The 24208-nt window shown below is 43.7% G+C and overlaps 1 protein-coding gene across 1 annotated transcript; it reads left to right on the forward strand.

The window, feature by feature from the left end:
- The first annotated feature begins 16531 nt into the window (after positions 1-16531).
- tm4sf4 (transmembrane 4 L six family member 4) lies at positions 16532-23602 on the forward strand. The gene is made up of 5 exons (XM_039002952.1): positions 16532-16900; positions 18047-18136; positions 21139-21284; positions 21470-21657; positions 22450-23602. The coding sequence occupies exons 1-5, from the start codon at positions 16727-16729 to the stop codon at positions 22452-22454; spliced, it is 603 nt and encodes a 200-aa protein (XP_038858880.1). The 5' UTR covers positions 16532-16726; the 3' UTR covers positions 22455-23602.
- Positions 23603-24208: the final 606 nt, after the last annotated feature.

A 24208-nucleotide genomic window follows, 5' to 3' on the forward strand; every position in this document is an offset into this window, starting at 1 on the left:
TGCGATGGTGCCTGGAGAGCAGGCCAGCAGCGGAGAATATCCTCTCAGAACCACTGGGGATCCTAAACACCTTTCTGGCCACTCTTGCCAGGCTGGGCAGGGATATGTATTTTTTTCTTTTCTTTCTGTAGCTAGATCTAAAGGATTTTAGGTAAAATAACCTTTATGATGGCCTACCGTATAGAAAATAGAAGGAAAATTAATGAAACTTTTAAGAGATCAGATTTTTATTTATGAATACTTTGCTACAGTGACACACTTAGCATGTGCACGTAGTAAGTACACCGTCATGCTTTCAGGATACCTGTCTTTTCAGATTCCACAATGATTCCCTCTGTTGCTCTTGGTCCTTATCATCTTTGTATGTCACCTTGATTTTTCACCTATGTGTTTTTTCAGTTTATTAATTCAAATATTTAGTGAACCCCATGACATGAGCTAAAGTAAGGGGCTATAGCTGCACAAAAGTAGACTATAAATGCATGCTGGGCCGGGCATGCCCTGAGCTCGTGAAGTGAAGAGTGAAATTGGAGCGGTGAGAAGGCAGATACTCCAGCCTCTGGAAAACTCGCTCCTCGCTCCGCTCCGCTCCACGCTCCAGTCAAATGGGGCACACTCCACTCCTCACTCCGCTCCGCTCCACGCTCCAGTCAAATGGGGCACACTCCACTCCTCACTCCGCTCCAGCTCCGCTCCTCGCTCCAGCTCCAGTCCTCGCTCTGCTCCACTCCTCACTCCGCTCCAGCTCCGCTCCTCGCTCCAGCTCCACTCCTCGCTCCGCTCCAGCTCCAGTCAAATAGGGCACGCTCCACTCCTCGCTCCAGCTCCACTCCTCGCTCCAGCTCCACTCCTCGCTCCAGCTCCGCTCCTCGCTCCAGCTCCACTCCTCGCTCCAGCTCCACTCCTCGCTCCAGCTCCGCTCCTCGCTCCAGCTCCGCTCCTCGCTCCAGTCCTCGCTCCCCTCCTCGCTCCACTCCTCGCTCCAGCACCGCTCCTCGCTCCAGCACCACTCCTCGCTCCAGTCCTTGCTCCGCTCCAGCTCCAGTCCTCACTCTGCTCCACTCCTCGCTCCAGCTCCACTCCTCACTCCTCGCTCCAGCTCCACCCATTGCTCCGTTCTAGCTCCACTCCTTGCTCCGCTCCAGCTCCACTCCTCGCTCTGCTCCAGCTCCACTCCTCGCTCCAGCTCCACTCCTCACTCCTCGCTCCAGCTCCGCTCCTCGCTCCAGTCCTTGCTCCGCTCCAGCTCCAGTCCTCACTCTGCTCCACTCCTCGCTCCACTCCTCACTCCTCGCTCCAGCTCCACCCATTGCTCCGTTCTAGCTCCACTCCTTGCTCCGCTCCAGCTCCACTCCTCGCTCTGCTCCAGCTCCACTCCTCGCTCCAGCTCCACTCCTCACTCCTCGCTCCAGCTCTGCTCCTCGCTCCAGCTCCACTCCTCGCTCCAGCTCCAGTCAAATGGTGCACACTCCACTCCTCGCTCCAGCTCCGCTCCTCGCTCCAGCTCCACTCCTCGCTCCAGCTCCACTCCTCGCTCCAGCTCCACTCCTCTCCTCGCTCCAGCTCCACTCCTCGCTCCAGCTCCACTCTTTGCTCCAGTTCCAGCTCCGCTCCTCGCTCCAGCTCCGCTCCTCGCTCCAGTCCTCGCTCCGCTCCAGCTCCAGTCCTCGCTCCGCTCCAGCTCCAGTCCTCGCTCCGCTCCAGCTCCACTCCTCGCTCCGCTCCAGCTCCACTCCTCGCTCTGCTCCAGCTCCACTCCTCGCTCCAGCTCCACTCCTTGCTCCGTTCTAGCTCCACTCCTTGCTCCGTTCTAGCTCCACTCCTTGCTCCGCTCACATACTCTGCCTCCGGCTACACCATGTTGCTACCATACAGAGTGTGTTTTCATCAATTGTTTGGTGACGTGAATATATTTTGTAAAGTTTTATTTAAAAATTGTAACTTTTTTTAATGTTTCACTATTTAAAAATAATGATAATAATTCACTGAGGAAGATGGTCCTCCCCTTCCTCCTCTGAGGAGCCTTCACTGCTCCAGAGGGATTTTAACATGGTCTGGGTCGGCACAGTAATGTATCAGCCAGGCTCAGTCTCAGGGCCTCAGCCGCCACACAGAGGTAACTCCACTGTTATGAACTGGAGCACAGATACACAGAGAGAGACACTTTTCATTTGTTTGTCTCAAAAGGATAAGAAATGTTTCTGAGTAGAATCTTTTATACCACAGATAGAACCCTTTTTTGGTCTCCATTATTCTACTCAGAACCTTTTAGTAGTGAAAGGGTTCCACTTAGAACCTTGCATTAGTGAAAGGGTTCCACTTGGAACCAAAAATAGCTATTTTCTGAAGGATCTCCTATGGGGGACAATTGAAGAACCCTTTATGGTTCTAGGTAGCACCTTCTTGTGTTGCATTGAACAGGCCAGTGTTTCTCAACACCGGTTCCGGAGCAGACCCAGGGTTGGATGTTTGTTGTGGAACGCCAAGACGGGTCAACCCAAGATCCTCACTGAGAGTAACAGGTGGCCTTATGTGGTCATTTCCTTTTGATTCCTATCAAAGCAACAATGGAAAAATCAAGCTGTAAGTAATTATTAACACATTCTCTCAATGGAGTTTAATGTTGCCATGCTCTTCCCCACAAATCAAGACATAGCTGGGGTTGTCCTTTATTGTTGAGCTGTAGCCAAGGTGAGGGGTGGACCTTTGATGGGAAAGTTCTCCAGTATATTGAGGGCCATGAGTCCTGCCATGAGGGATTTTCCATAGCTTCACCCCCTGATAGAGAGAGGGAGAGAGAGAGCGAGAAGGAGAGAGAAGAGCGGGAAAGAGAGAGTGGGAGAGAGAACAGAGAGAGAGAGAGAGTCCACAGTGAAGGACTGATAGTAACATGAACATTGTGTCACTGTGATCCATCACATCAAACTCCTGCTTCGTTGGTTGTGTTGTGTGTCCTTGAACATAACCTGTAGTCAGTGTGGATTTGTTTGAACTCCTCGTTGTCATGGTCACATAGATCCTCCAGACTCATCACGCCTCTGTTCTGAATGGTAGATGGGAGGGGTTGATGGTAGCTGAAGGATGGGATTCAAAACAAAACAAAAGATAACTATTTGAAATGCATTCCAGGTGACTACCTCATAAAGCTGGTTGAGAGAATGCCAAGAGTGTGCAAAGCTGTCATCAAGGCAAAGAGTGGCTACTTTGAAGAATCTAATATCTAAAATATATTTTGATTTGTTTAATACTTTTTTGGTTACTACATGATTCCATATGGGTTATTTCATAGTTTCTACAATGTAGAAAACAATGTAGAAAATAGCAAAAAAATAAGAAAAACCCTGGAATGAGTACAGTAGGTGTGTCCAAACTTTTGACTGGTACTGTATATATATTTACAAAACAATATATGGGGGTTTGGAAATTATACAGACAATTACATTGATGGAAGCTACAATCTATCTGCACTATTAAAGCTGGTCTACCCCCTCATTTATTTATTTTTAACATCAAAATAATACATTTTTAAAAATACATGAATCAATCATTAAGTTGGGAAATATTTTATCTATGAAGATATAGGAGTGACACTGCATAATAAAACTATTCCGTCAATCATTCATTTCATTCAACTGACATTCTCCGAACATAGACACCAGTGAAATATGAGTCAGAGATCAGTTTCTGTGTACACATGACATGTCGGCCCACTGGGACCAGGGATCTCTGTATCGGCCCACTGGGACCAGGGATCTCTGTATCGGCCCACTGGGATCAGGGATCTCTGTATCGTCCCACTGGGACCAGGGATCTCTGTATCGGCCCACTGGGACCAGGGATCTCTGTCTCAGCCCACTGGGACCAGGGATCTCTGTATCAGCCCACTGGGACCAGGGATCTCTGTCTCGGCCCACTGGGACCAGGGATCTTTGTCTCGACCCACTGGGACCAGGGATATTTGTGTCGGCCCACTGGGACCAGGGATCTTTGTCTCGACCCACTGGGACCAGGGATCTTTGTCTCGGCCCACTGGGACCAGGGATCTTTGTCTCGGCCCACTGGGACCAGGGATCTTTGTGTCGGCCCACTGGGACCAGGGATCTTTGTGTCGGCCCACTGGGACCAGGGATCTTTGTCTCGGCCCACTGGGACCAGGGATCTTTGTCTCGACCCACTGGGACCAGGGATCTTTGTCTCGACCCACTGGGACCAGGGATCTTTGTCTCGGCCCACTGGGACCAGGGATCTTTGTGTCAGCCCACTGGGACCAGGGATCTTTGTCTCGACCCACTGGGACCAGGGATCTTTGTCTCGGCCCACTGGGACCAGGGATCTTTGTCTCGGCCCACTGGGACCAGGGATCTTTGTCTCGGCCCACTGGGACCAGGGATCTTTGTGTCTCGGCCCACTGGGACCAGGGATCTTTGTCTCGGCCCACTGGGACTAGGGGATCTTTGTCTCGGCCCACTGGGACTAGGGGATCTTTGTCTCGGCCCACTGGGACCAGGGATCTTTGTGTCAGCCCACTGGGACCAGGTATCTCTGTGTCTCGGCCCACTGGGACCAGGGATCTTTGTCTCAGCCCACTGGGACCAGTGATCTTTGTCTCGGCCCACTGGGACCAGGGATCTCTGAATCGGCCCACTGGTACCGGGGATCTCTGTATCAGCCCACTGGGACGAGGGGATCTCTGTGTACAGGATTGGTGACTGACACCATCGCTAATAGGTGATGTGTCGTCTTGCCAACTGAAATATTTCATATTGAGGTCACACCATTCCTGAGGAAGGAGCTGTGGAGCGGATGCCATGGAAACTATGTGGTCCTCTGTAGCTCAGTTGGTAGAGCATGGTGCTGGCATCGGTATGATAGTGGGTTCGATTCCCGGGACCACCCATACGTATAAAGGTTTGCACGCATGACTGTATGTTTGATTTGGATAAAAGTGTCTGCTAAATGGCATAAATTAACTACAAAGGCACAATGAGATGTCTTCTTTATCAATGAACTGAAAATAATAATCAACTGGCTGTTATGATGGATGGATGATGCTATCCATGGCATCACTCAGTAATGAATAATAATAATCATATATTAAACTTCTATAGCACTTTTCATAAAAGAAAGAAATCTGAAAGCACTTCCAAAGCAAAAAACAAATAAGCAATACATCCATCGTCATGAGTAGCCTAGCTAGCTAGGTTAACCAATATATCATCATTACTAGCCTAGCTATAGCTATCTAGGTTAACCAATATATCATCATTACTAGCCTAGCTATAGCTAGCTAGGTTAACCAATATATCATCATTACTAGCCTAGCTATAGCTATCTAGGTTATCCAATATATCATCATTACTAGCCTAGCTATAGCTAGCTAGGTTAATCAATATATCATCATTACTAGCCTAGCTATAGCTATCTAGGTTAACCAATATATCATCATTACTAGCCTGGCTATAGCTAGCTAGGTCAACCAATACACCATCATGAGTAGCCTAGCTATAGCTAGCTAGGTTAACCAATATATCATCATTACTAGCCTAGCTATAGCTAGCTAGGTCAACCAATACACCATCATGAGTAGCCTAGCTATAGTTAGCTAGGTTAACCAATACATCATCATGGGTTTCCTTTAGGTTTTACTCATACAAAACCAGACTGGTGACTCAGGGACTCACAGGTTAAAGGACCAAGTCTGTTAGATATGGCATTAGAGATCCATTCTGTACACAATAGAGGTGAGCCCCATGCCCCAGGAGTGAGAAATGCACACACAGACACTCCTCTCTGAGTAATGTTGGACATCACTGATGGTGCGCTCAGTCAAGGCCCAGGACAGGGTTACCTGGAAGGTTAGGGCCAGATGGGGGTTGGAAAACATCTGTCCATGTTTGTGCCCCTCGTTCTTAATCAGGAAGTCTCCTTCCAGCTCCCTCCCAGCATCCCACCTGCTATGGACCCACTTGACCCAGTGGTGGGCGGAAACAACAGGGAAGGTCTGAGGAGGGCCTCAGGATGTCCTGGATGGAGATCTGCAGACACAGAGGAACAGGAAATGCACGGTCAGTTTGTCAGCGGTAATAGGAAGTTAACAGGAAACATAGAGTCACACCCCCATCTTCAACAGGATACACAGAGAGTCATTACCTGAGGGCAGTGTTGGAGAACCCTTTAGGAGAACCCTTTTTGGTTCCAGATGGAAAGGGAAAGGGTTTCCTCTGTGGAAAGGGTTCTACATGGAACTCAAAAGGGTTCTACCTGGAACCAAAAATGGTTCTTCAAAGGGTTCTCCTATCTATGGGGACAGCCAAAGAACCCTTTTAGGTTCTAGATAGCACATTTCTTTCTAAGAGTGTACCGGAAATTCACACACACAACCGCCCCACTGACTACTCCCAGGATGAAGACATGGAAGCTCTGAGATACAGTAGCCTACCAAACTTGCTAATGGCCAGTCGCTAATGGCCTGGTACTCAGCGCTCTAGTGTCCCTCAACATGAGCTCATGAGACCCCATGAGCTCATGTTGCGCAACATTTGTATGTCCTCTTAAAAAGAGGAGGATCCCATCAGCTTTCTATAGGCTAGGCCTACTATATTTATTTCTCAACTGTCCTAATATTAAGCACATTGCAACAGGAGTAGCCTACCTGGCTGACATGAAAGTGAGCCACGGGAAAAGTGTCCTCCATTTCCTATTTAAGTGCGTATGATCATTTTTCCCCTGAAAAATCGGAATAGAAAAATGTAATAAAATATTTTTTTCACAAAAGTAGTGCACTGGGCCTTTAATAGTGCTGTATTAGAGGACCAATATATCTGTCTGCAGCGCCAGCGCTGGCTAAAATATGTGTCCTACAATGAATTACATTCATCCTCTTTCCAACTAGTGTAACCAACCTGACATACATAGACGATGTGTGAGTTTCAAGTTTGGGGAAGCTAATTTTCACCATAAAAATGCGTCTTTATAATAAAGCATCCATACATAATTTCATTTGCAGACTTGTGTAAAGACAGCCTACTATTCGTAATGTGATGAGTAGATAGGATTGTCATAATTTAGGCTAATAATATAACTCAATCACTGTTTGCCAAAAAATACCTTTCAATGCATGGCTGAGATAGTATGGCATCGAGTAGCCTATAGGCTATGTTTCTTCTTTCTCTGAATGGGAAAAATGTGGCCTTTCATAAACACATTTCATGCTATTCTACTACTCTGACCTGTTTGTCTGCGACGGCCTACTCTGCTGACAAACAGGCCAATACAAATGAAGTTGTCCATATAATAGACCTACAAGAAGGGGAGACAGAAATATAATTTTGACGTCCAATTAAACTGGAGGAGGCAATTATTGTCCAAAAGCAAATTTAAGTAGCACTGACCCAATGATAAATAATGAATAGGCGCAGTGCACGCCCACCAAGGATATTACCAATGATCTCTGCGGGTGCCAATTAGATAGGCTATACTGTTATTCGCTCAATTTTGATAACAAACTTTTACAGCAATAATCATTTGCTTTCCAAACTATGTATTCCTGCGATTGTATTTTGAAATATTGTGATATGCCTGGCTTGGACTCGTTACTATCACAGACAGTTACAAATCAACAATAATCTGTCCAAATTGCACGCACTGTCTTTCCTTCTAACTGCAGGCAATGTCATTTAAAACAATCCACAGTTTATTTTTTGGAAAGAAGCTAACAATCCTCTGTAGCCAAATCATGCTTTAGGAGCCTATTTTGAATGGTTTTATTTCTGTATAGACAGGAGTAGGCGAATTAGGATAGAATTTTGGCAATTTAAATCAATTTACTTCAGGGAAAGTTTACCCCAGCCTTGTGGACGCACCACCTATGCTTGCATGTTATTAAAAACGGAACTGCACGTAACCTCCGTTTGCTATTCAAATGCAGGCTACGGATTACGTTTTTTTTGTGTGGGCCATTCTAAAGCAAAAATAATTACACACATATATTAGTAGACTATATGTAAAGACCAGATTAAATTAAGAATAGTCTGATGGGTGAGAATATTATCAAGGGGTTGTCAAATTGTGATTGAGAGACTGATGATGTGTGTGCAGCCTGCAACCAATCCCTGATTAGAGGAGAATAATGAAAAAATGCAGTGGAACTGGCTTCAAGGTCCAGAGTTGAGTTTGAGGGGTGTAGGCTATATTAAATTGATTTATTCAACTTTTTTTAAATGTAGATGTTCCAAAGGTCCGCATCAGTGGCTTGTAGGCTATACGTGGAAGCCAGGCGATGCTAAAGGTGTTTATGTTCATTAACGGCCAATTACCATGAGGCCGGCTGTTATTTGCATGACAATCACCGGCTGATAAAATGTCTTGAACACCACAGCCCTAGATGAGTCCTACTTTTTATTAGTTAACAGATCATGTTTTGAGGTATTACCACTTTAAATTAGTTAACAGATCATGTTTAGCGGTACTACCACTTTAAATTAGTTAACAGATCATGTTTAGCGGTACTACCATTTTAAAGAAGTTAACCAATCTTGTTTAGGGAAGTGCTATTATTAATGGTGTAGGGAGGGATGTTATTATACGTCTGGTTAATATATCTGGGTTATTAATGTTTACATATCAGATGTAATGACAGATAAATCTGTCATAACAGTGGAAGCAGAAGGTTGCCATGGAGAGCGAGAGTGACTATGAAGTCTTAATATGACACTGTACTATACGGATCATCACAGCAACAGACTGACTATGAAGTATTAATAGAATACTGTACTATATGGATCATCACAGCAACAGACTGACTATGAAGTATTAATATAACACTGTCCTATACGGATCATCACAGCAACAGCTCCTCTGAAGAAGGCATGGTAACATAGTAGAGGAGCCTGCTGGAGAACCTGCTGGACCCAGGCCAAACACAGGGCTGGAACGAACCAATGAGATCTACAAATAACAGGAAGGCAGTGTGTGAGGGTGGGGTCCATGTTTTTAATGCTATCACTACACAGAAAATGACGGCGAGAGTTAGGATTCGTTCATTTGTTGCTATAGACAAGCTACAGAAAAACAAAGGGTTAGAAAGAAGTTGTTTTTGATGTTTCAGGTGCAAGGCCTTTTTTAAGATGAATGTACACTATGAATACACGGCCTCACAACATGAGGGGTCTCATAGCTGAATAGAATAGAATAGAATAGCGCAGAATAGAGCAGAGTAGAATGGAATAGAGTAGGAAAAAATAGAGAGGAATAGAGTAGAATAGATTAGAGTAGAATAAAATAGAGTAGAGTAGAATAGAATAGAGTATAATAAAATAGAATAGAGTATAATAAAATAGAATAGAGTACAATTTAATAGAGTAGAGTAGATTAGAGTAGAATAAAATAGAATAGAGTAGAGTACAATTTAATAGAGTAGAATAGATTAGAGTAGAATAAAATAGAGTAGAATAGAATCGAGTAGAATAAAATAGAATAGAGTAGAATAGAGAAGAGTAGAACAAAATAGAGAAGAGTAGAACAAAATAGAGTAGAATAAAATAGAGTTGAGTAGAATAGTCTTAATATAACACTGTCCTATACGGATCATCACAGCAACAGCTCCTCTGAAGAAGGCATGGTAACATAGTAGAGGAGCCTGCTGGAGAACCTGCTGGACCCAGGCCAAACACAGGGCTGGAACGAACCAATGAGATCTACAAATAACAGGAAGGCAGTGTGTGAGGGTGGGGTCCATGTTTTTAATGCTATCACTACACAGAAAATGACGGCGAGAGTTAGGATTCGTTCATTTGTTGCCATAGACAAGCTACAGAAAAACAAAGGGTTAGAAAGGAGATGCTTTTGATGTTTCATGTGCAAGGCCTTTTTTAAGATGAATGTACACTATGAATACACGGCCTCACAGAATTGAGTAGAATAGAATAGAGTAGAGTAGAACAGAATAGAATAAAGTAGAATGGAGTAGAGTACAATAGAATAGAATAGAGTAGAAAATAACAGAATAGAATAGAAATTCTATCAAATAGAAAATAATAAAAATTGATTGTCTATCTGGAGCTTTAACAAGATAACCATACATTATACTTTATACATGGCCTTCTGACTGCCAAACAGGCGGACAGTGTCACACCAGCAGGCCGCGGCCCCCGGCACGGTGGCGTTCAGGGCGTGGAAGGATGGGATTGGCTTAGACGCCCCTCCAGGAGATCACACACACACACACACACACACACACACACACACACACACACACACACACACACACACACACACACACACACACACACACACACACACACACACACACAGTGTATATAACAGAGGCCTGAGGATCCAATGGCAAGCCACACTGGTTATTAACACAACACACACACACACACACACACACACACACACACACACACACACACACACACACACACACACACACAGTGTATATAACAGAGGCCTGAGGATCCAATGGCAAGCCACACTGGTTATTAACACAACACACACACACACACACACACACACACACACACACACACACACACACACACACACACACACACACACACACACACACACACACACACACACACACACACACACACACACACACACACAGTGTATATAACAGAGGCCTGAGGATCCAATGGCAAGCCACACTGGTTATTAACACAGCACACACAAATGGGTTTTGCGATTTGGACAAATCGAGATACCTACTGTCAGATTGACTGGAACCAGTGAGCAACCACTCCTCTGTGGTCAAGTATAACACATTGGGCTTAAACAGGAAGCTTAAGGTAATAGTGGCTTGATAAAAAGCCAAGAACAACACTGCTTATTACTGAATCAACACAGACACACACATACGTAAACCACTGACCCGTTACCTGGCTGTAGCACTCATTAATAAGAAACAGCAGGTATTATTCGCTGACTGACTGATTTGTTGGAGATCATTTTATTTCTCTGTTTATAGTTTGTTTACAAAACCAACGGGATGCAGGCTAAATCAAGGAACGGTAGAGGTCGGTTCAAATAGGGAAAATAGGCTTTATGACGTATGAAACATGACAGATAGAATACATGCAAAATCATTTCTCTACTGGTTAAAATGGGTCTCAGTTTATGCTGCATATGATTCCTTAGTACTGATGTCATTCAGGAAACTGCCATTGTCATTAGAGTGTCATTGTACACGATACAGAACACTGGCTATTTTCACAACAAACAAACAAACACGGAGATTATATTAGATCATATCACCAGCCTGACCATTCATGATACATTAACACTTGTATGAAAAGGCTGACTGTTACCACATATATTTGTCTGACTGTAGGTCCGGTTGTATGGTTAAAAACTACTCAAACAGATAATGAAACATGCCATTGTTCAACATTAAATATGACAAAAACATGAGCTACTCGGTTTGCAGGCTTTTATCCCTTCCAATCCCTTCTGAAAAGTCGAATTAGTCTCAGAAATCCCAGAGCCAGCACTGTGTGTGCATCTAGGTGGGAGCCAACATGTCTGCCTAGGGCATCTAGGTGGGAGCCAACATGTCTGCCTAGGGTATCGATGTGGGAGTCAACATGTCTGCCTAGGGTATCGATGTGGGAGTCAACATGTCTGCCTAGGGTATCTATGTGGGAGTCAACATGTCTGCCTAGGGCATCGATGTGGGAGCCAACATGTCTGCCTAGGGTATCTATGTGGGAGCCAACATGTCTGCCTAGGGCATCTATGTGGGAGCCAACATGTCTGCCTAGGGCATCAATGTGGGAGTCAACATGTCTGCCTAGGGCATCGATGTGGGAGTCAACATGTCTGCCTAGGGTATCTATGTGGGAGCCAACATGTCTGCCTAGGGTATCTATGTGGGAGCCAACATGTCTGCCTAGGGTATCTATGTGGGAGTCAACATGTCTGCCTAGGGTATCTATGTGGGAGTCAACATGTCTGCCTAGGGCATCGATGTGGGAGTCAACATGTCTGCCTAGGGTATCGATGTGGGAGCCAACATGTCTGCCTGGGGTATCTATGTGGGAGGAACGAGACTTTAGCAGCCCTCCTGTCCGGTGCTTGTGCCATAGAAGAGACAGAAGCTGTCCCCAACGATACTGCTGCTGTGTGGTTGTGTCACGGCCAGGGCGCGGCTACAGCCATGGCAGCATCGGCAGCATTCCGTCCTCTCTTCGGGATTTCTGTGAGGATACTACAATACAACATCAGGTCCAGCCTGGACACGTCTCAGATTCGATCATCTTTTAAAGCATAAAATTGTGATTTAAGTGTTATTTAAGTTATGTACAAAAATCGAACAACATGTAAAACAAATGTTCAAATTTAGAGAATAACTTCCTCATATGCCTACAGCCAGGGTTGGGGATGTAATGGATTACAAAAGTTACGTTACTGATTACAATTTTGGACAGGTAACTAGTAACTGTAACAGATTACATTTAGAAAGTAACCTACCCAACCCTGCACCAATGTCAGTGGCTCACACTACCCTAGCTCTGGTCTAGAAACACGCAACGCGCACTAATGACTTGGACCAGAGCTAACACTCACCCAGACCGATGTGGAGAGAAAAATGTACATTTTAAATTGTATTTCCTACAATTCTACGCATTTTGGCATGGGGTGTAGAGAAAATGTTGCTGTTTTAAAGTACGTTTTCTGTAATTCTACACATTTTGCAATGTGGTGGAGAGGAAACTGCAAATTTATAAACAAATGTCATGTAATTCTACAAATATTGCCTTGTGGCAGAGATATTTTTGGGGCAGAGATATTTTTGGGGCAGAGATTTTTTATTTTCTTCAGGTTAACAGCTAATGTCCTGCAATTCTACACATTTTATAATGACTTCTGCCATGTTAGTATGATATCTGAGTGTGAATAACTAACAAAATCAATGGGGACCCACTGGAGGTCAGGGACCCTGGGTAGATGCCCTGCGTGCACAGTCAGTATTCGGCCATGATTACTACAAGTTTAGATAGCTCACTAGACTAAATACCAAGCTAAAAGTTTTTAGCTTACATGGCGAATTGAGTGACTGTCAATAGGATTCTATTGACCCAGGTTAATTCGACAAAAGCAATGTCGCAACAAAAAATGGATTGCAACATGTTTAATGGAAACGGCAGAGATAAGAGACATTTTCTAAAGATCGACCACATTTTTATTCGTTCCAACAGCGTTGGATTTGTCTCTTATCAAACTTTCTTTATTGCTACAAAATTTGATGATCGAAAAAAAAAAATCAAATAATTTTGAAGATACGTGATGTCATCACCATAAAACTCAACTCCACATTTAATTCTAAACGCTTACTGCTTGCAAAATCTACCTTTCCAACTGTAAAAAATAATGTTTCTTTCAAAAATGTCTGAATTGTTTTGCCTTGCTCTTATGTGTTATGGCTTTACACCCCCTGCTATAATGTGGATAAAGAGTTACTTGTCTAACAGAACACAGAGGGTGTTCTTTAATGGAAGCCTCTCAAATATAATCCAGGTAGAATCAGGAATTCCACAGGCCAGAGTTTCTATGTATGCGGATGACTCAACTCTATGCCGAAGACGTGGATGTCGATTAAGGCAGCCCCCACGCACCTCTCTGATTCAGAGGGGTTGGGTTAAATGCGGAAGACACATTTCAGTTGAATGCATTCAGTTGTACAACTGACTAGGTATCTCCCTTTCCTTTTCCTTTCCCTATACATGTCAGCTACTACAGCAACTGAAATGACTGCAAAACTAAAACAAAGAGTTGCAGTTAGTTTCAGAATTGGTGGCAAGGAATAAGTTATTCCTAAATATTTCTAAAACTAAAAGCATTGTATCCGGGACAAATCAATCACTAAACCCTAAACCTCAACTAAGTCTTGTAATAAATAATGTGGAAATTAAGCAAGTTGAGGTGATTAAACTGCTTGGAGTAACCCTGGATTGTAAACTGTCATGGTCAAAACATATTGATACAACAGTAGCTAAGATGGGGAGAAGTCTGTCCATAATAAAGCACTGCTCTGCCTTCTTAATAATACCATCAACAAGGTAGGTCCTACAGGCCCTAGTTTTGTCGCAACTTGACTACTGTTCAGTCGTGTGGTCAGGTGCCACAAAAAAGGACTTAGGAAAATTGCAATTGGCTCAGAACAGGGCAGCATGGCTGGCCCTTGGATGTACACAGAGAGCTAATATTAATAATATGCATGTCAATCTCTCATGGCTGAAAGTGGAGGAGAGATTGACTTCATCACTACTTGTTTTTATGAGAGGTATTGACATGTTGAATGCACCGAGCTGTCTGTTTGAACTGCTGGTGCACAGCTCAGACACCCATACATATCCTACAAGACATGTCCCCAGAGGTCTCTTCACAGTCCCCAAGTCCAGAACAGACTATGGGAGGCGCACAGTACTACATAGAGCCATGACTACATGGAACTCTATTCCACATCAAGTAACTCATGCAAGCAATAAAATTAGATTTAAAAAACAAATAAAAATACGCCTTATGGAACAGCGGGGACTGTGAAGCAACACAAACATAGGCACAGACACATGCATACAAACACATGATAGCATATGCACTATACACACACGTACACATGGATTTAGTACTGTAGATATGTGGTAGTGGTGGAGTAGGGGCCTGAGGGCACACAGTGTGTTGTGAAATCTGTGAATGTATTGTAATGTTTTAAAATTGTATAAACCGCCTTAATTTTCCTGGACCCCAGGAAGAGTAGCTGTTGCCTTGGCAGGAACTAATGGGGATCCCATAATAAACCCTAGGAAGAGTAGCTGCTGCCTTGGCAGGAACTAATGGGGATCCATAAGAAATACAAATACAAATTTGTATTATACACTGCAGTTTTTAATATATTTTGTAGGTGTGATGTCATTACGTCCAGCCGTTTTAATCGACACAAGGTAATGAAATGGAAACGCACCATAGCAGGCAAACTGCACCTGGTGTATTCTCCAATTCTCCGGAGGCCCTAAGCAACCGCTTATGTCACTTATCCCTGGAACCGGCCCTGGTTGACTTGAAACCACACAGCCATGTAAACAAACAACAGGTGACCATCGAGAGGTGATGGTTGCATAGCTTACCTTTATCACACAAAATACAATTTGCTACGTTTTCCTCATGTGAAAATGTGTTAACAATTTTTCATCATGTGAAAATGTGCTACAATGTTTCCTCATGTGAAAATTCGCTAAAATGTTTCCTTGTGTGAAAATGTGCTACAATGTTTACTCATGCAAACGCACCGTGTAAAGTTCAGTCACATGTGTTGGGAGTATGCTCAATCAGGCCTACAGTGTGTTTCCCTGTGTCGTACTGTCACTGCCACTATTATTTACTCACCTAGATATCATATGAATAATCCAATATTATTATTCACGCTATTTTGCTACGTTGTGTGACTGCTTCCTGATTGATTAATCGGTGCTCGACTGATCCAGGAATAGTAGATGGATTACAGATCACACCCGTGAGCAGTGCATTGCATTAAACTGTACGTTTTTCTTTTCATTTTGTGACTATCATGTCAAGTGGCAGTATGTGGTAGGACTACATAGCAGTTTAACGACAAAACGAAGAAGACCAAAGTGAATGTCTACTTACCAACAGATAGGACCTGGTACAAGGCTAAAAGGGTTGTCTCTATACCGATTGTCCAGTTATGTTATCAAATTCTCTATTGGCTAAACATACATTTACCCTGTAGCCTATACATGATCAATCTAATAGTACACAAAATACTGCTTGCAATGTTGTTTTCAGACTGTATAAATATTGTGGACCTAATATAAGCCTAAATATGAATAAAACTGTAAAGGTTTTTACTGTGTATGATACCTTATGAGAAGCTTCGCAGGTGTTTCACTACAGTTTGACTGAGTCAAATAGAGTTTTTTTTATTTTACCTTTATTTAACTAGGCAAGTCAGTTAAGAACAAATTCTTATTTACAATGACGGCCTAGGAACAGTGGGTTAACTGCCTTGTTCAAGGGCAGAACGACAGATTTGTACCTTGTCAGGTCAGGGGATTCGATCTTGCAACCTTTGCGGTTACTAGTCCAACGCTCTAACCACTAGGCTACCTGCCACCCCCAGAGTACCGTAAAGTAGCAGGTAAAACTTAGTATTATCCCAAACGTACTCCCGTTGATAACCCAGTGTGATATGATAGGATTTAATTTATTGTCCCCGAGGGGAAATTTGACTTTGGACAAGTAGAATGTTGCTTCCACATAAATACATAGAGTCAATTGATACAACACACATAGATTCACTTCTTCATCGTCAGATGGACTCCAATAGGTCACCAATGTGTTCAATAACTCCAGTCTCGCTCTCTGTCAGGGCTGAGGCCAGGCAGACAAATCGTGTAGTAGAATATTAACCAGACCAGATGGTTGCCATGGCACAACTGCTGTAAATTCAATTTAAGGCAGTGTCATCATGACATCATCATCCAGCCAGCGGTGTGTATATATATATACACCCCTCCCCAATCTGAGGGACTGAGACCGTTTTCTGGTTCTGGACAGGTAGGCTATAGTCCTAGATAGGGACCTACAGTACCGTACAGTTTAGGCGTGTACGAGTTTGTGTGGGAGCCCTTTGGACTTTTAGAGAATCCCGCTTGGCCCTGTGTTGTGTGACTGTTTTAGCTGCTGAGGTGATCGTGAACCATCGACCATGTGTTCGGGTAGCTTTGCCAAGTGTCTGGGTATCACCCTGATCCCCCTGGCCATCCTGTGTGTTCTCTGCAACATCCTGCTCTTCTTCCCTGGGGGGCTGGTCGCAGAAGACAATAACCACATCACCGAGGAGGTGTTTTACTTTGGGGGTATCATGGGATCTGGTGTTATGGTAAGTCAACTGTTGCCGGGGGAGTGGGAAATGCCAGGGCTTTTGGAATGGGGCCTTTTAAATAACTTCTAATACTGTAACTCTTTAATGTCAAAATGTCTAATGTCAACGGTTGTATTTGAATGTCTCTATTCAACATGTGGTGAAACATAGAAAATGATAAATATTGTATTGAGTCTATCAGAAAACAGGTGAACAGTTAGACAGAGATACAGGTGTAGTTACTGGCCTAGAGGTTCTGTCTACATGACAGAATGGCTTTAGTGAGATGGATGGCCCTTTTTAAAAAGCTTTGTTTCCTACTACACAATCTAGGCTCAGGATATTCATTGAGAGGTCAGGATATTCATTGAGAGGTCAGCATATTCATTGAGAGGTCAGGATATTCATTGAGAGGTCAGGATATTCATTGAGAGGTCAGGATATTCATTGAGAGGTCAGGATATTCATTGAGAGGTCAGGATATTCATTGAGAGGTCAGGATATTCATTGAGAGGTCAGAAATGGGATTGAGAGGTCAGGATATACATTGAGAGGTCAGGATATTGATTGAGAGGTCAGGATATTCATTGAGAGGTCAGGAGTGGGATTGGTGGAAGTAATGTGTAGTCTATTATGCTCTGTGTCCATGCATAGTATATATTGCATTCACGTCTTCACTACAAGTCCCCTGTATGAATCAGAAACAAAATGTATGAGAACGACAGGCGTTTCCTTTAACTTAAGTGATAATATTGCAGACAAGATTTTGCACCAGTGAGTGTATTGTTTGATGTAGAATCTTTATATGAGGTGCAATTGAAAGGATCAAAATGAAAGCCTTTGTGGGTGGTCTTGTCCATTATGCTTGTGTTATTACAGAACTGTAAGAATTTTAGGAGAAGTTTAGGAAATTATCACAATGTTCAACGTTGCCAGTTTATTTCTGCTTCTAAAGCCAACCTGCTGTTGTCCTTCATGTCGCTGATGACAGAAACACTAGAATCTGTACTAATCTGATTCCAGCTAATATGATTGTCTGGCTATAGGGAGTATTTAGAACTGGAGAGCAGTTTTCCTGGTATTATCCTAATGGTTGTGGGTAGTATGATGTCTTTCTGTCCAATATTTGTGTATCCTAATGGCTCTGTATCTCTTTCTGAGCAGATGATCTTCCCGGCGCTGGTCTTCCTGGGCCTTAAAAACAATGACTGCTGCGGTTGCTGTGGCAATGAGAGTTGTGGAAAGAGATTTGCGGTGAGTACATAGGGACAAACATATCCATAGCAACTTTCCTATATAGTGTAGGTGTTCTCTTCTGTTAAGGGTCCGATTCAGACTTAGGAAATGTACGCCTGTCCTACGTACGCCTTTTCTACGCACTTCTCAGTAGATTGTACTCAGACTTATCTTATGCAGGTCCATAATGCTTTGCAGGCGTGGTTCCCCTGTGCACGGAATACATTTTATTCAACCGCTGAAAACCCTCCCATTTGTTGGCCAACAGATCTTCTCGTGGAATTTTTCATACAATAGGGTTATTTATCTAAAGCCATCTATTTAAATTTGGTTTACCTTTACGACAGACTCACTAGAACACATGGCGAGAACGGTTCAGAATATTAGGGATCAATGACAAAAAGCTATCTAAATACATGCAGATCATCTCCTGTTCAGCACCAATTGGTAGATTTAAAAAATACTCTGATCTTGTATATTATTTATCATTAGGAAAGCATAATTTAAAAAAAACAGGTTTGGAGACCCTCATTATATTGGTGAATCAAAAATACAGTGGTTGATTGACTAATCATGTTTAATCCATAAAATATTTGAAGGTGAGAAAAGTGTAGAATAGGGATTGGACAGTAGTCTAATAAATCTACCCTGATAATCCTCACTAGTCATGGAACTGTGATGACAATGGTCCAACTGTGGTGAACCGTGCACCAGGCTCCATGTTTAAACTGCTACAGTATGGTCTGTGTTCCATAATGATTCAAATAGGTTACGTGTCCCAAATTATTGCACTACTTGTAATACGTTAGCCTGATATGACCCACTATAGCTAAAGATCCTCAGGAACAACCACACTAATGTGACAGAGGAAAGAGAGGTCAACTAACGATTTAAAGGAATGATGCTAAATTTAAGAAAACTAACACTAAAGAGACATTTACAATTGTATGTGGGTATAAATGACGGTGGCTACCGATAGTGGCTCATATTTAACAGGATACAAATTGTAAAATATACAGTGAAAAGTCTGAGCATATAATCAAAACGTTGTAGAAATCCTAAATCAACTCGGTAGGTTTGACGCTACACTGTCATTTGCGCAAGGCTACAGAAGCCTATAGCTTTGGTGTCCACATTTCATCCCAAGTTACAAGGCTAGTGATTCATAAACGTACTGTGGAAAAGGTGCTATGTTGATATGTTTCACTTTGCTGTCATATAACTGGTTTCACATTTGTCTCCATCAATTATAAGGTCAAATAGATCTAAAACAATTGTCATTTATATTTACAATCCCTTTATCAAATCGGCTTACTCATTTACCCAGCTCTTATCAATAGCTCTTATCGAGTTGTAAATGACAGTGTATGGGGAATGGTGTTATTTCTTATCATGAATAATAAAGTAGACGTTGTTCCACTCGGAACCTTATTCATTGTTTCATAGTTTCATTATGAGGGAATGATGTCACGGTCAGAATAAGGTGTAGACACAGCTCCGCCACACCTTCATTGTTGGGGCGGCAGGTAGCCTAGTGGTTAGAGCGTTGGACTTGTAACCGTAAAGGTTATGAGGTAAAACAAGGTAAAAAAACTGCTGTTCTGCCCCTGAACAAGGCAGTTAACCCACTGTTCCTAGGCCGTCATTGAAAATAGGAATCTGTTCTTAACTGACTTGCCTAGTTAAAGAAAGTAGATGTTGTTCCACTCGGAACCTTATTCATCGTTTCATAGTGCGTAAAATGTGATGGAATTATGAGGGAATGATGTCACGGTCAGAATACGGTGTATCTGTAGACACAGCTCCCCCCCCCCAAGTGAATATAATGCTATTCTAAATGGATCAGTTCAAAGGTCAAAATGTACAGAGAAAAGAGCATAAAAAGGGAATTATGTTCCATTTACGCACGCCGAACTCGGGTCTGGGAATTTACCCATAAAGCACAGGGCGCATACTTGTAGACCTAACCAGTCTCTCTCACACACACACACACACACACACACACACACACACACACACACACACACACACACACACACACACACACACACACACACACACAGAGAGTAGATATAACACCTAGATGTTTGATCGGCCCAAAGCAGGGAGTTCAACTGACATTTCCCATGTCTCCTAGGGACAGAGCCCCCATTATATTGGTGGCCAGCAGATAGGAGAAACAAAGAGCTCTTACCACATGATCAATAGTATCATTCCATCTCACACTGGTACCATACTGCATCGTAGGAGGGTGCTGTTGCTTTCAACTGATTTTGGGCAAAAGGAGCAATTGATAGTTTGTCCAATGTTGCATTGGTTAGTTCAAGGAAATAACTCCTGCTGAAATACAGTATCAAACTGGGCCCGGTATGAGACCTGGGCCCGGTATGAGATCTGGGCCCGGTATGAGACCTGGGCCCGGTATGAGACCTGGGCCCGGTATGAGACCTGGGCCCGGTATGAGACCTGGGCCCGGTATGAGACCTGATCCCGGTATGAGACCTGGGCCCGGTATGAGACCTGGGCCCGGTATGAGACCTGATCCCGGTATGAGACCTGGGCCCGGTATGAGACCTGGGCCCGGTATGAGACCTGATCCCGGTATGAGACCTGGGCCCGGTATGAGACCTGGGCCCGGTATGAGACCTGATCCCGGTATGAGACCTGGGCCCGGTATGAGACCTGGGCCCGTATCCACAAAGCATCTCAGAGTAGGAGGGCTGATCTAGGATCAGTTTTGCCTTTTTTTTTTAGATCTCAATGAATCAGATTTATATGGACAGATCCTAGATCAGTACTCAACTACTCTGAGACGCTTTATACGGGCCCTGAAGTCCATCCCACTAACAGTATGAACCCTGAAGACTAGTGTTAGTTCTTCCTACCACAGGTTTTAGCTCAGTGGACTAACATGGTCTTCTTAAGTCACTTGTCTTGGATAGACCGGGTTCAATACCCAGATTGATTGATTGATTAAATTGGACCTCTGTAACTATGATCAATTTCACCTCTATCATCAGATGTTCACCTCTATCATCTTTGCTGCGGTGGGGGTTCTGGGGGCCGGCTACTCCTTCATTGTGTCTGCTGTTGCCATTCATAACGGACCCAAATGTCTCTATACGAATGGCACAACAGAGTCGTGGACCAACCCGTTTGTCAACGGGTAAGAACTGTTTTACCGCTCAAACACATATTGGTAATACATTGTTCATGTTGTGACACAATGTATGTAAATCACTCGCTCGCTTGCTCATTCACCCGCATTCATCATGAATTACACATGACGCAATTTATGTGCAGTGTGCTGAGTCTTATTTAACTTTTTCTGAACTCTCTGTTGTCCACCAGTGACTACCTGAATAACCACACCCTGTGGGAGGGCTGTAGAAAGCCTGACGGCATCGTGACCTGGCACCTGACTCTGTTCTCCATGCTGCTGGTCATGGGTCTGCTGCAGGTTGTGCTCTGTGCCATCCAGGTCATCAACGGTCTCATCGGGGCCATTTGTGGAGACTGCTGCGGCTGCTGTGGGGGGGGTAAGAGGACCCTGTTGTATTGAAACACCCCATGTCAAATCAACCTCTAGTCTAGCCCATAAGCCCAATTGGTACACATTTTTCTCCAGTTGACCACACCTGATTTAATTAAATGTATTAAATATGAGACTCGAAGCTGCTCAGCCCCAGTCCTAGCCCCACCCCCAGACCTAGCCCCACCCCCAGTCCCAGACCTAGCCCCACCCCCAGTCCCAGAGCTAGCCCCACCCCCAGTCCCAGTCCCACCCTCAGTCCTAGCCCCACCCCCAGTCCCAGACCTAACCCCACCCCCAGTCCCAGACCTAACCCCAGTCCCAGAGCTAGCCCCACCCCCAGTCCCAGAGCTAGCCCCACCCCCAGTCCCAGTCCCAGTCCTAGCCCCACCCCCAGTCCCAGACCTAGCCCCACCCCCAGTCCCAGAGCTAGCCCCACCCCCAGTCCCAGTCCCACCCCCAGTCCTAGCCCCACCCCCAGTCCCAGACCTAACCCCAGTCCCAGAGCTAGCCCCACCCCCAGTCCCAGACCTAGCTCCACCCCTAGCCCCACCCCCAGTCCTAGCCCCTCCCCCAGTCCCATCCCTCCAATAAGAGCTAGACCCTATTCTTCCACCTGTGTCACTGACCTCTCAGCCATGTGTTATCTGACCATGAACTACATGAACTTCAGTAAGCTAAGCAACAATTAGCTCATCCATGATTGACCCACTAATACACTGTATAAATATGTTTTTGTTTTGAGTAAGAATTTATTTGAATATTTTTGGAAAGTTATTGTCCTGTGTTTGTTTTTCAGAGTAGTGATGATGCAGTCTGAGGATCCGTGAGCCCTTCAGAAGAAGACCGAAGACTTCTTATATCAACAACACTGACTGGCTTTCTATGAGGTCCATATGATTTTGTTAAATACTTGTAGGAAAAAAAAGAAGAAAAAAACGAACATTTCCAACCTACCTACCTTGACGGCCATTTGCTTGGTGGTAGGTCTTATGACAGCAGAGGACATTTAAGAGCCACATTAAGTATTTCTATTTTTCACTTTTTAAATGGTAATATGTAATTAAATCAAACTTCTTATTCAATACGTTAAAAACATGAAAGCACTTTCAACATTTCATATTATAATTCCATATTATGTACCTTAAAAGACAGAACACTTGGCATCAATTAAATCTATTAAATATTAGTCTCTGGGCTTATTTAAATTGCAAATAATTTCCAATATTCAAAAACACATGAAAACCCCCTTCATAGAGGTTTATTACAGAGTGTGTGTACACTGTGGGCCACACCCGTGTCAGTCTTATCAGAGAAGGCTTGTGGGTGTCATTTTATAACTTTATTCTTGCTAGTTCCTGTTAAATGGAGGGACATGACGAGATTCCCTCCTCTGTGTCAATGTTTACTGTAGCGTCACAGGGTTACTAAGGAGTCTGTCGTGTTTTCAGCGACTTTATGGTTGGCTCCGCTATATTATACAAAACACACTGCAATGTAGCTTTCTCCAACCCTATTTACATATATAGATGGTAGAACCTGAACATTTACATTCTTGTTAGAACATTCACCCAGGACTCTCTGGAAAACAGAGGCAATTGTTACCGAGTGGATTATCCTAGCTAAATAAATACAAATTAAATTAAACTTCTACTTTATAAACATTTCTCTGGGTAGAGCTAGCTGGCCTTGGTGGGAGGAGGAGGGGGGGGGGGGGGGGGGGGGGGGGGGTGTAATTGGACTGCTCCCTAATGTATGGAGTGTAATTATGAAGGTGGGGGTATGTTGTTTTGTATACTAGCTTATTTTACCTAGAAGTAATAATGTTCGTAGGTCATTTTTGGTTCCGTATACGGTTGTGTGTGATCTGTGGCTTGTTGTGATATCAGTGATCAAGAGTGATCTTCTGTAATAAATGGCATCAATAAAATAAAAAAAACAAAGATCCACGGTTCTGACGCCATTTTATTCTTTATTCATTTTTTTTTTTAAACATGTTACTGTAATTTTCAGAGACTTCTTGCCGAGGTTACATCACGTAAAAATGAAGTCCACACTGCCAGGATAGGATAGAGTATGCGGCCATTTTGTTAGTCTGATTTTCACCACCAATGAGCATGCCTTCAACATTCCAAGAACCCTGTAACTACTGACAACACACCCCCGTCCCATCCTACCATGCAGCTGTAGCCTAGCCACTGCGCTATACTGCGCTATATATTGCTACAGTGTTATCCTGTCTATTCCATTTCCTGTCAAAACATGCGCTCCACACCAAACCATTTCCTCAAACCCTTAACGGTATAACACCACCACTGTGTTCTATGGTCTCATAGAATCTCTCTCTTCATCTGGTCTTTATATATCCCCCAAAGTATAGATTTACAAAAAGACAATCTGATACAAATGCTATCATCCATTTTCTCAAACATTTAACTTGTGCCCTTCATACTGGTGCAACCTTGAATTGTGTCCCCAGTAATGGTGCACAGACAGCCCTGCCAAGTTTCGCCCCTTAGAGCCTGGAACAGCACATCATTCAACCGAAAACACAAAAC

This window comes from Salvelinus namaycush, chromosome 10, assembly GCF_016432855.1.
Source record: "Salvelinus namaycush isolate Seneca chromosome 10, SaNama_1.0, whole genome shotgun sequence".
Taxonomy (NCBI): Eukaryota; Metazoa; Chordata; class Actinopteri; order Salmoniformes; family Salmonidae; genus Salvelinus; species Salvelinus namaycush.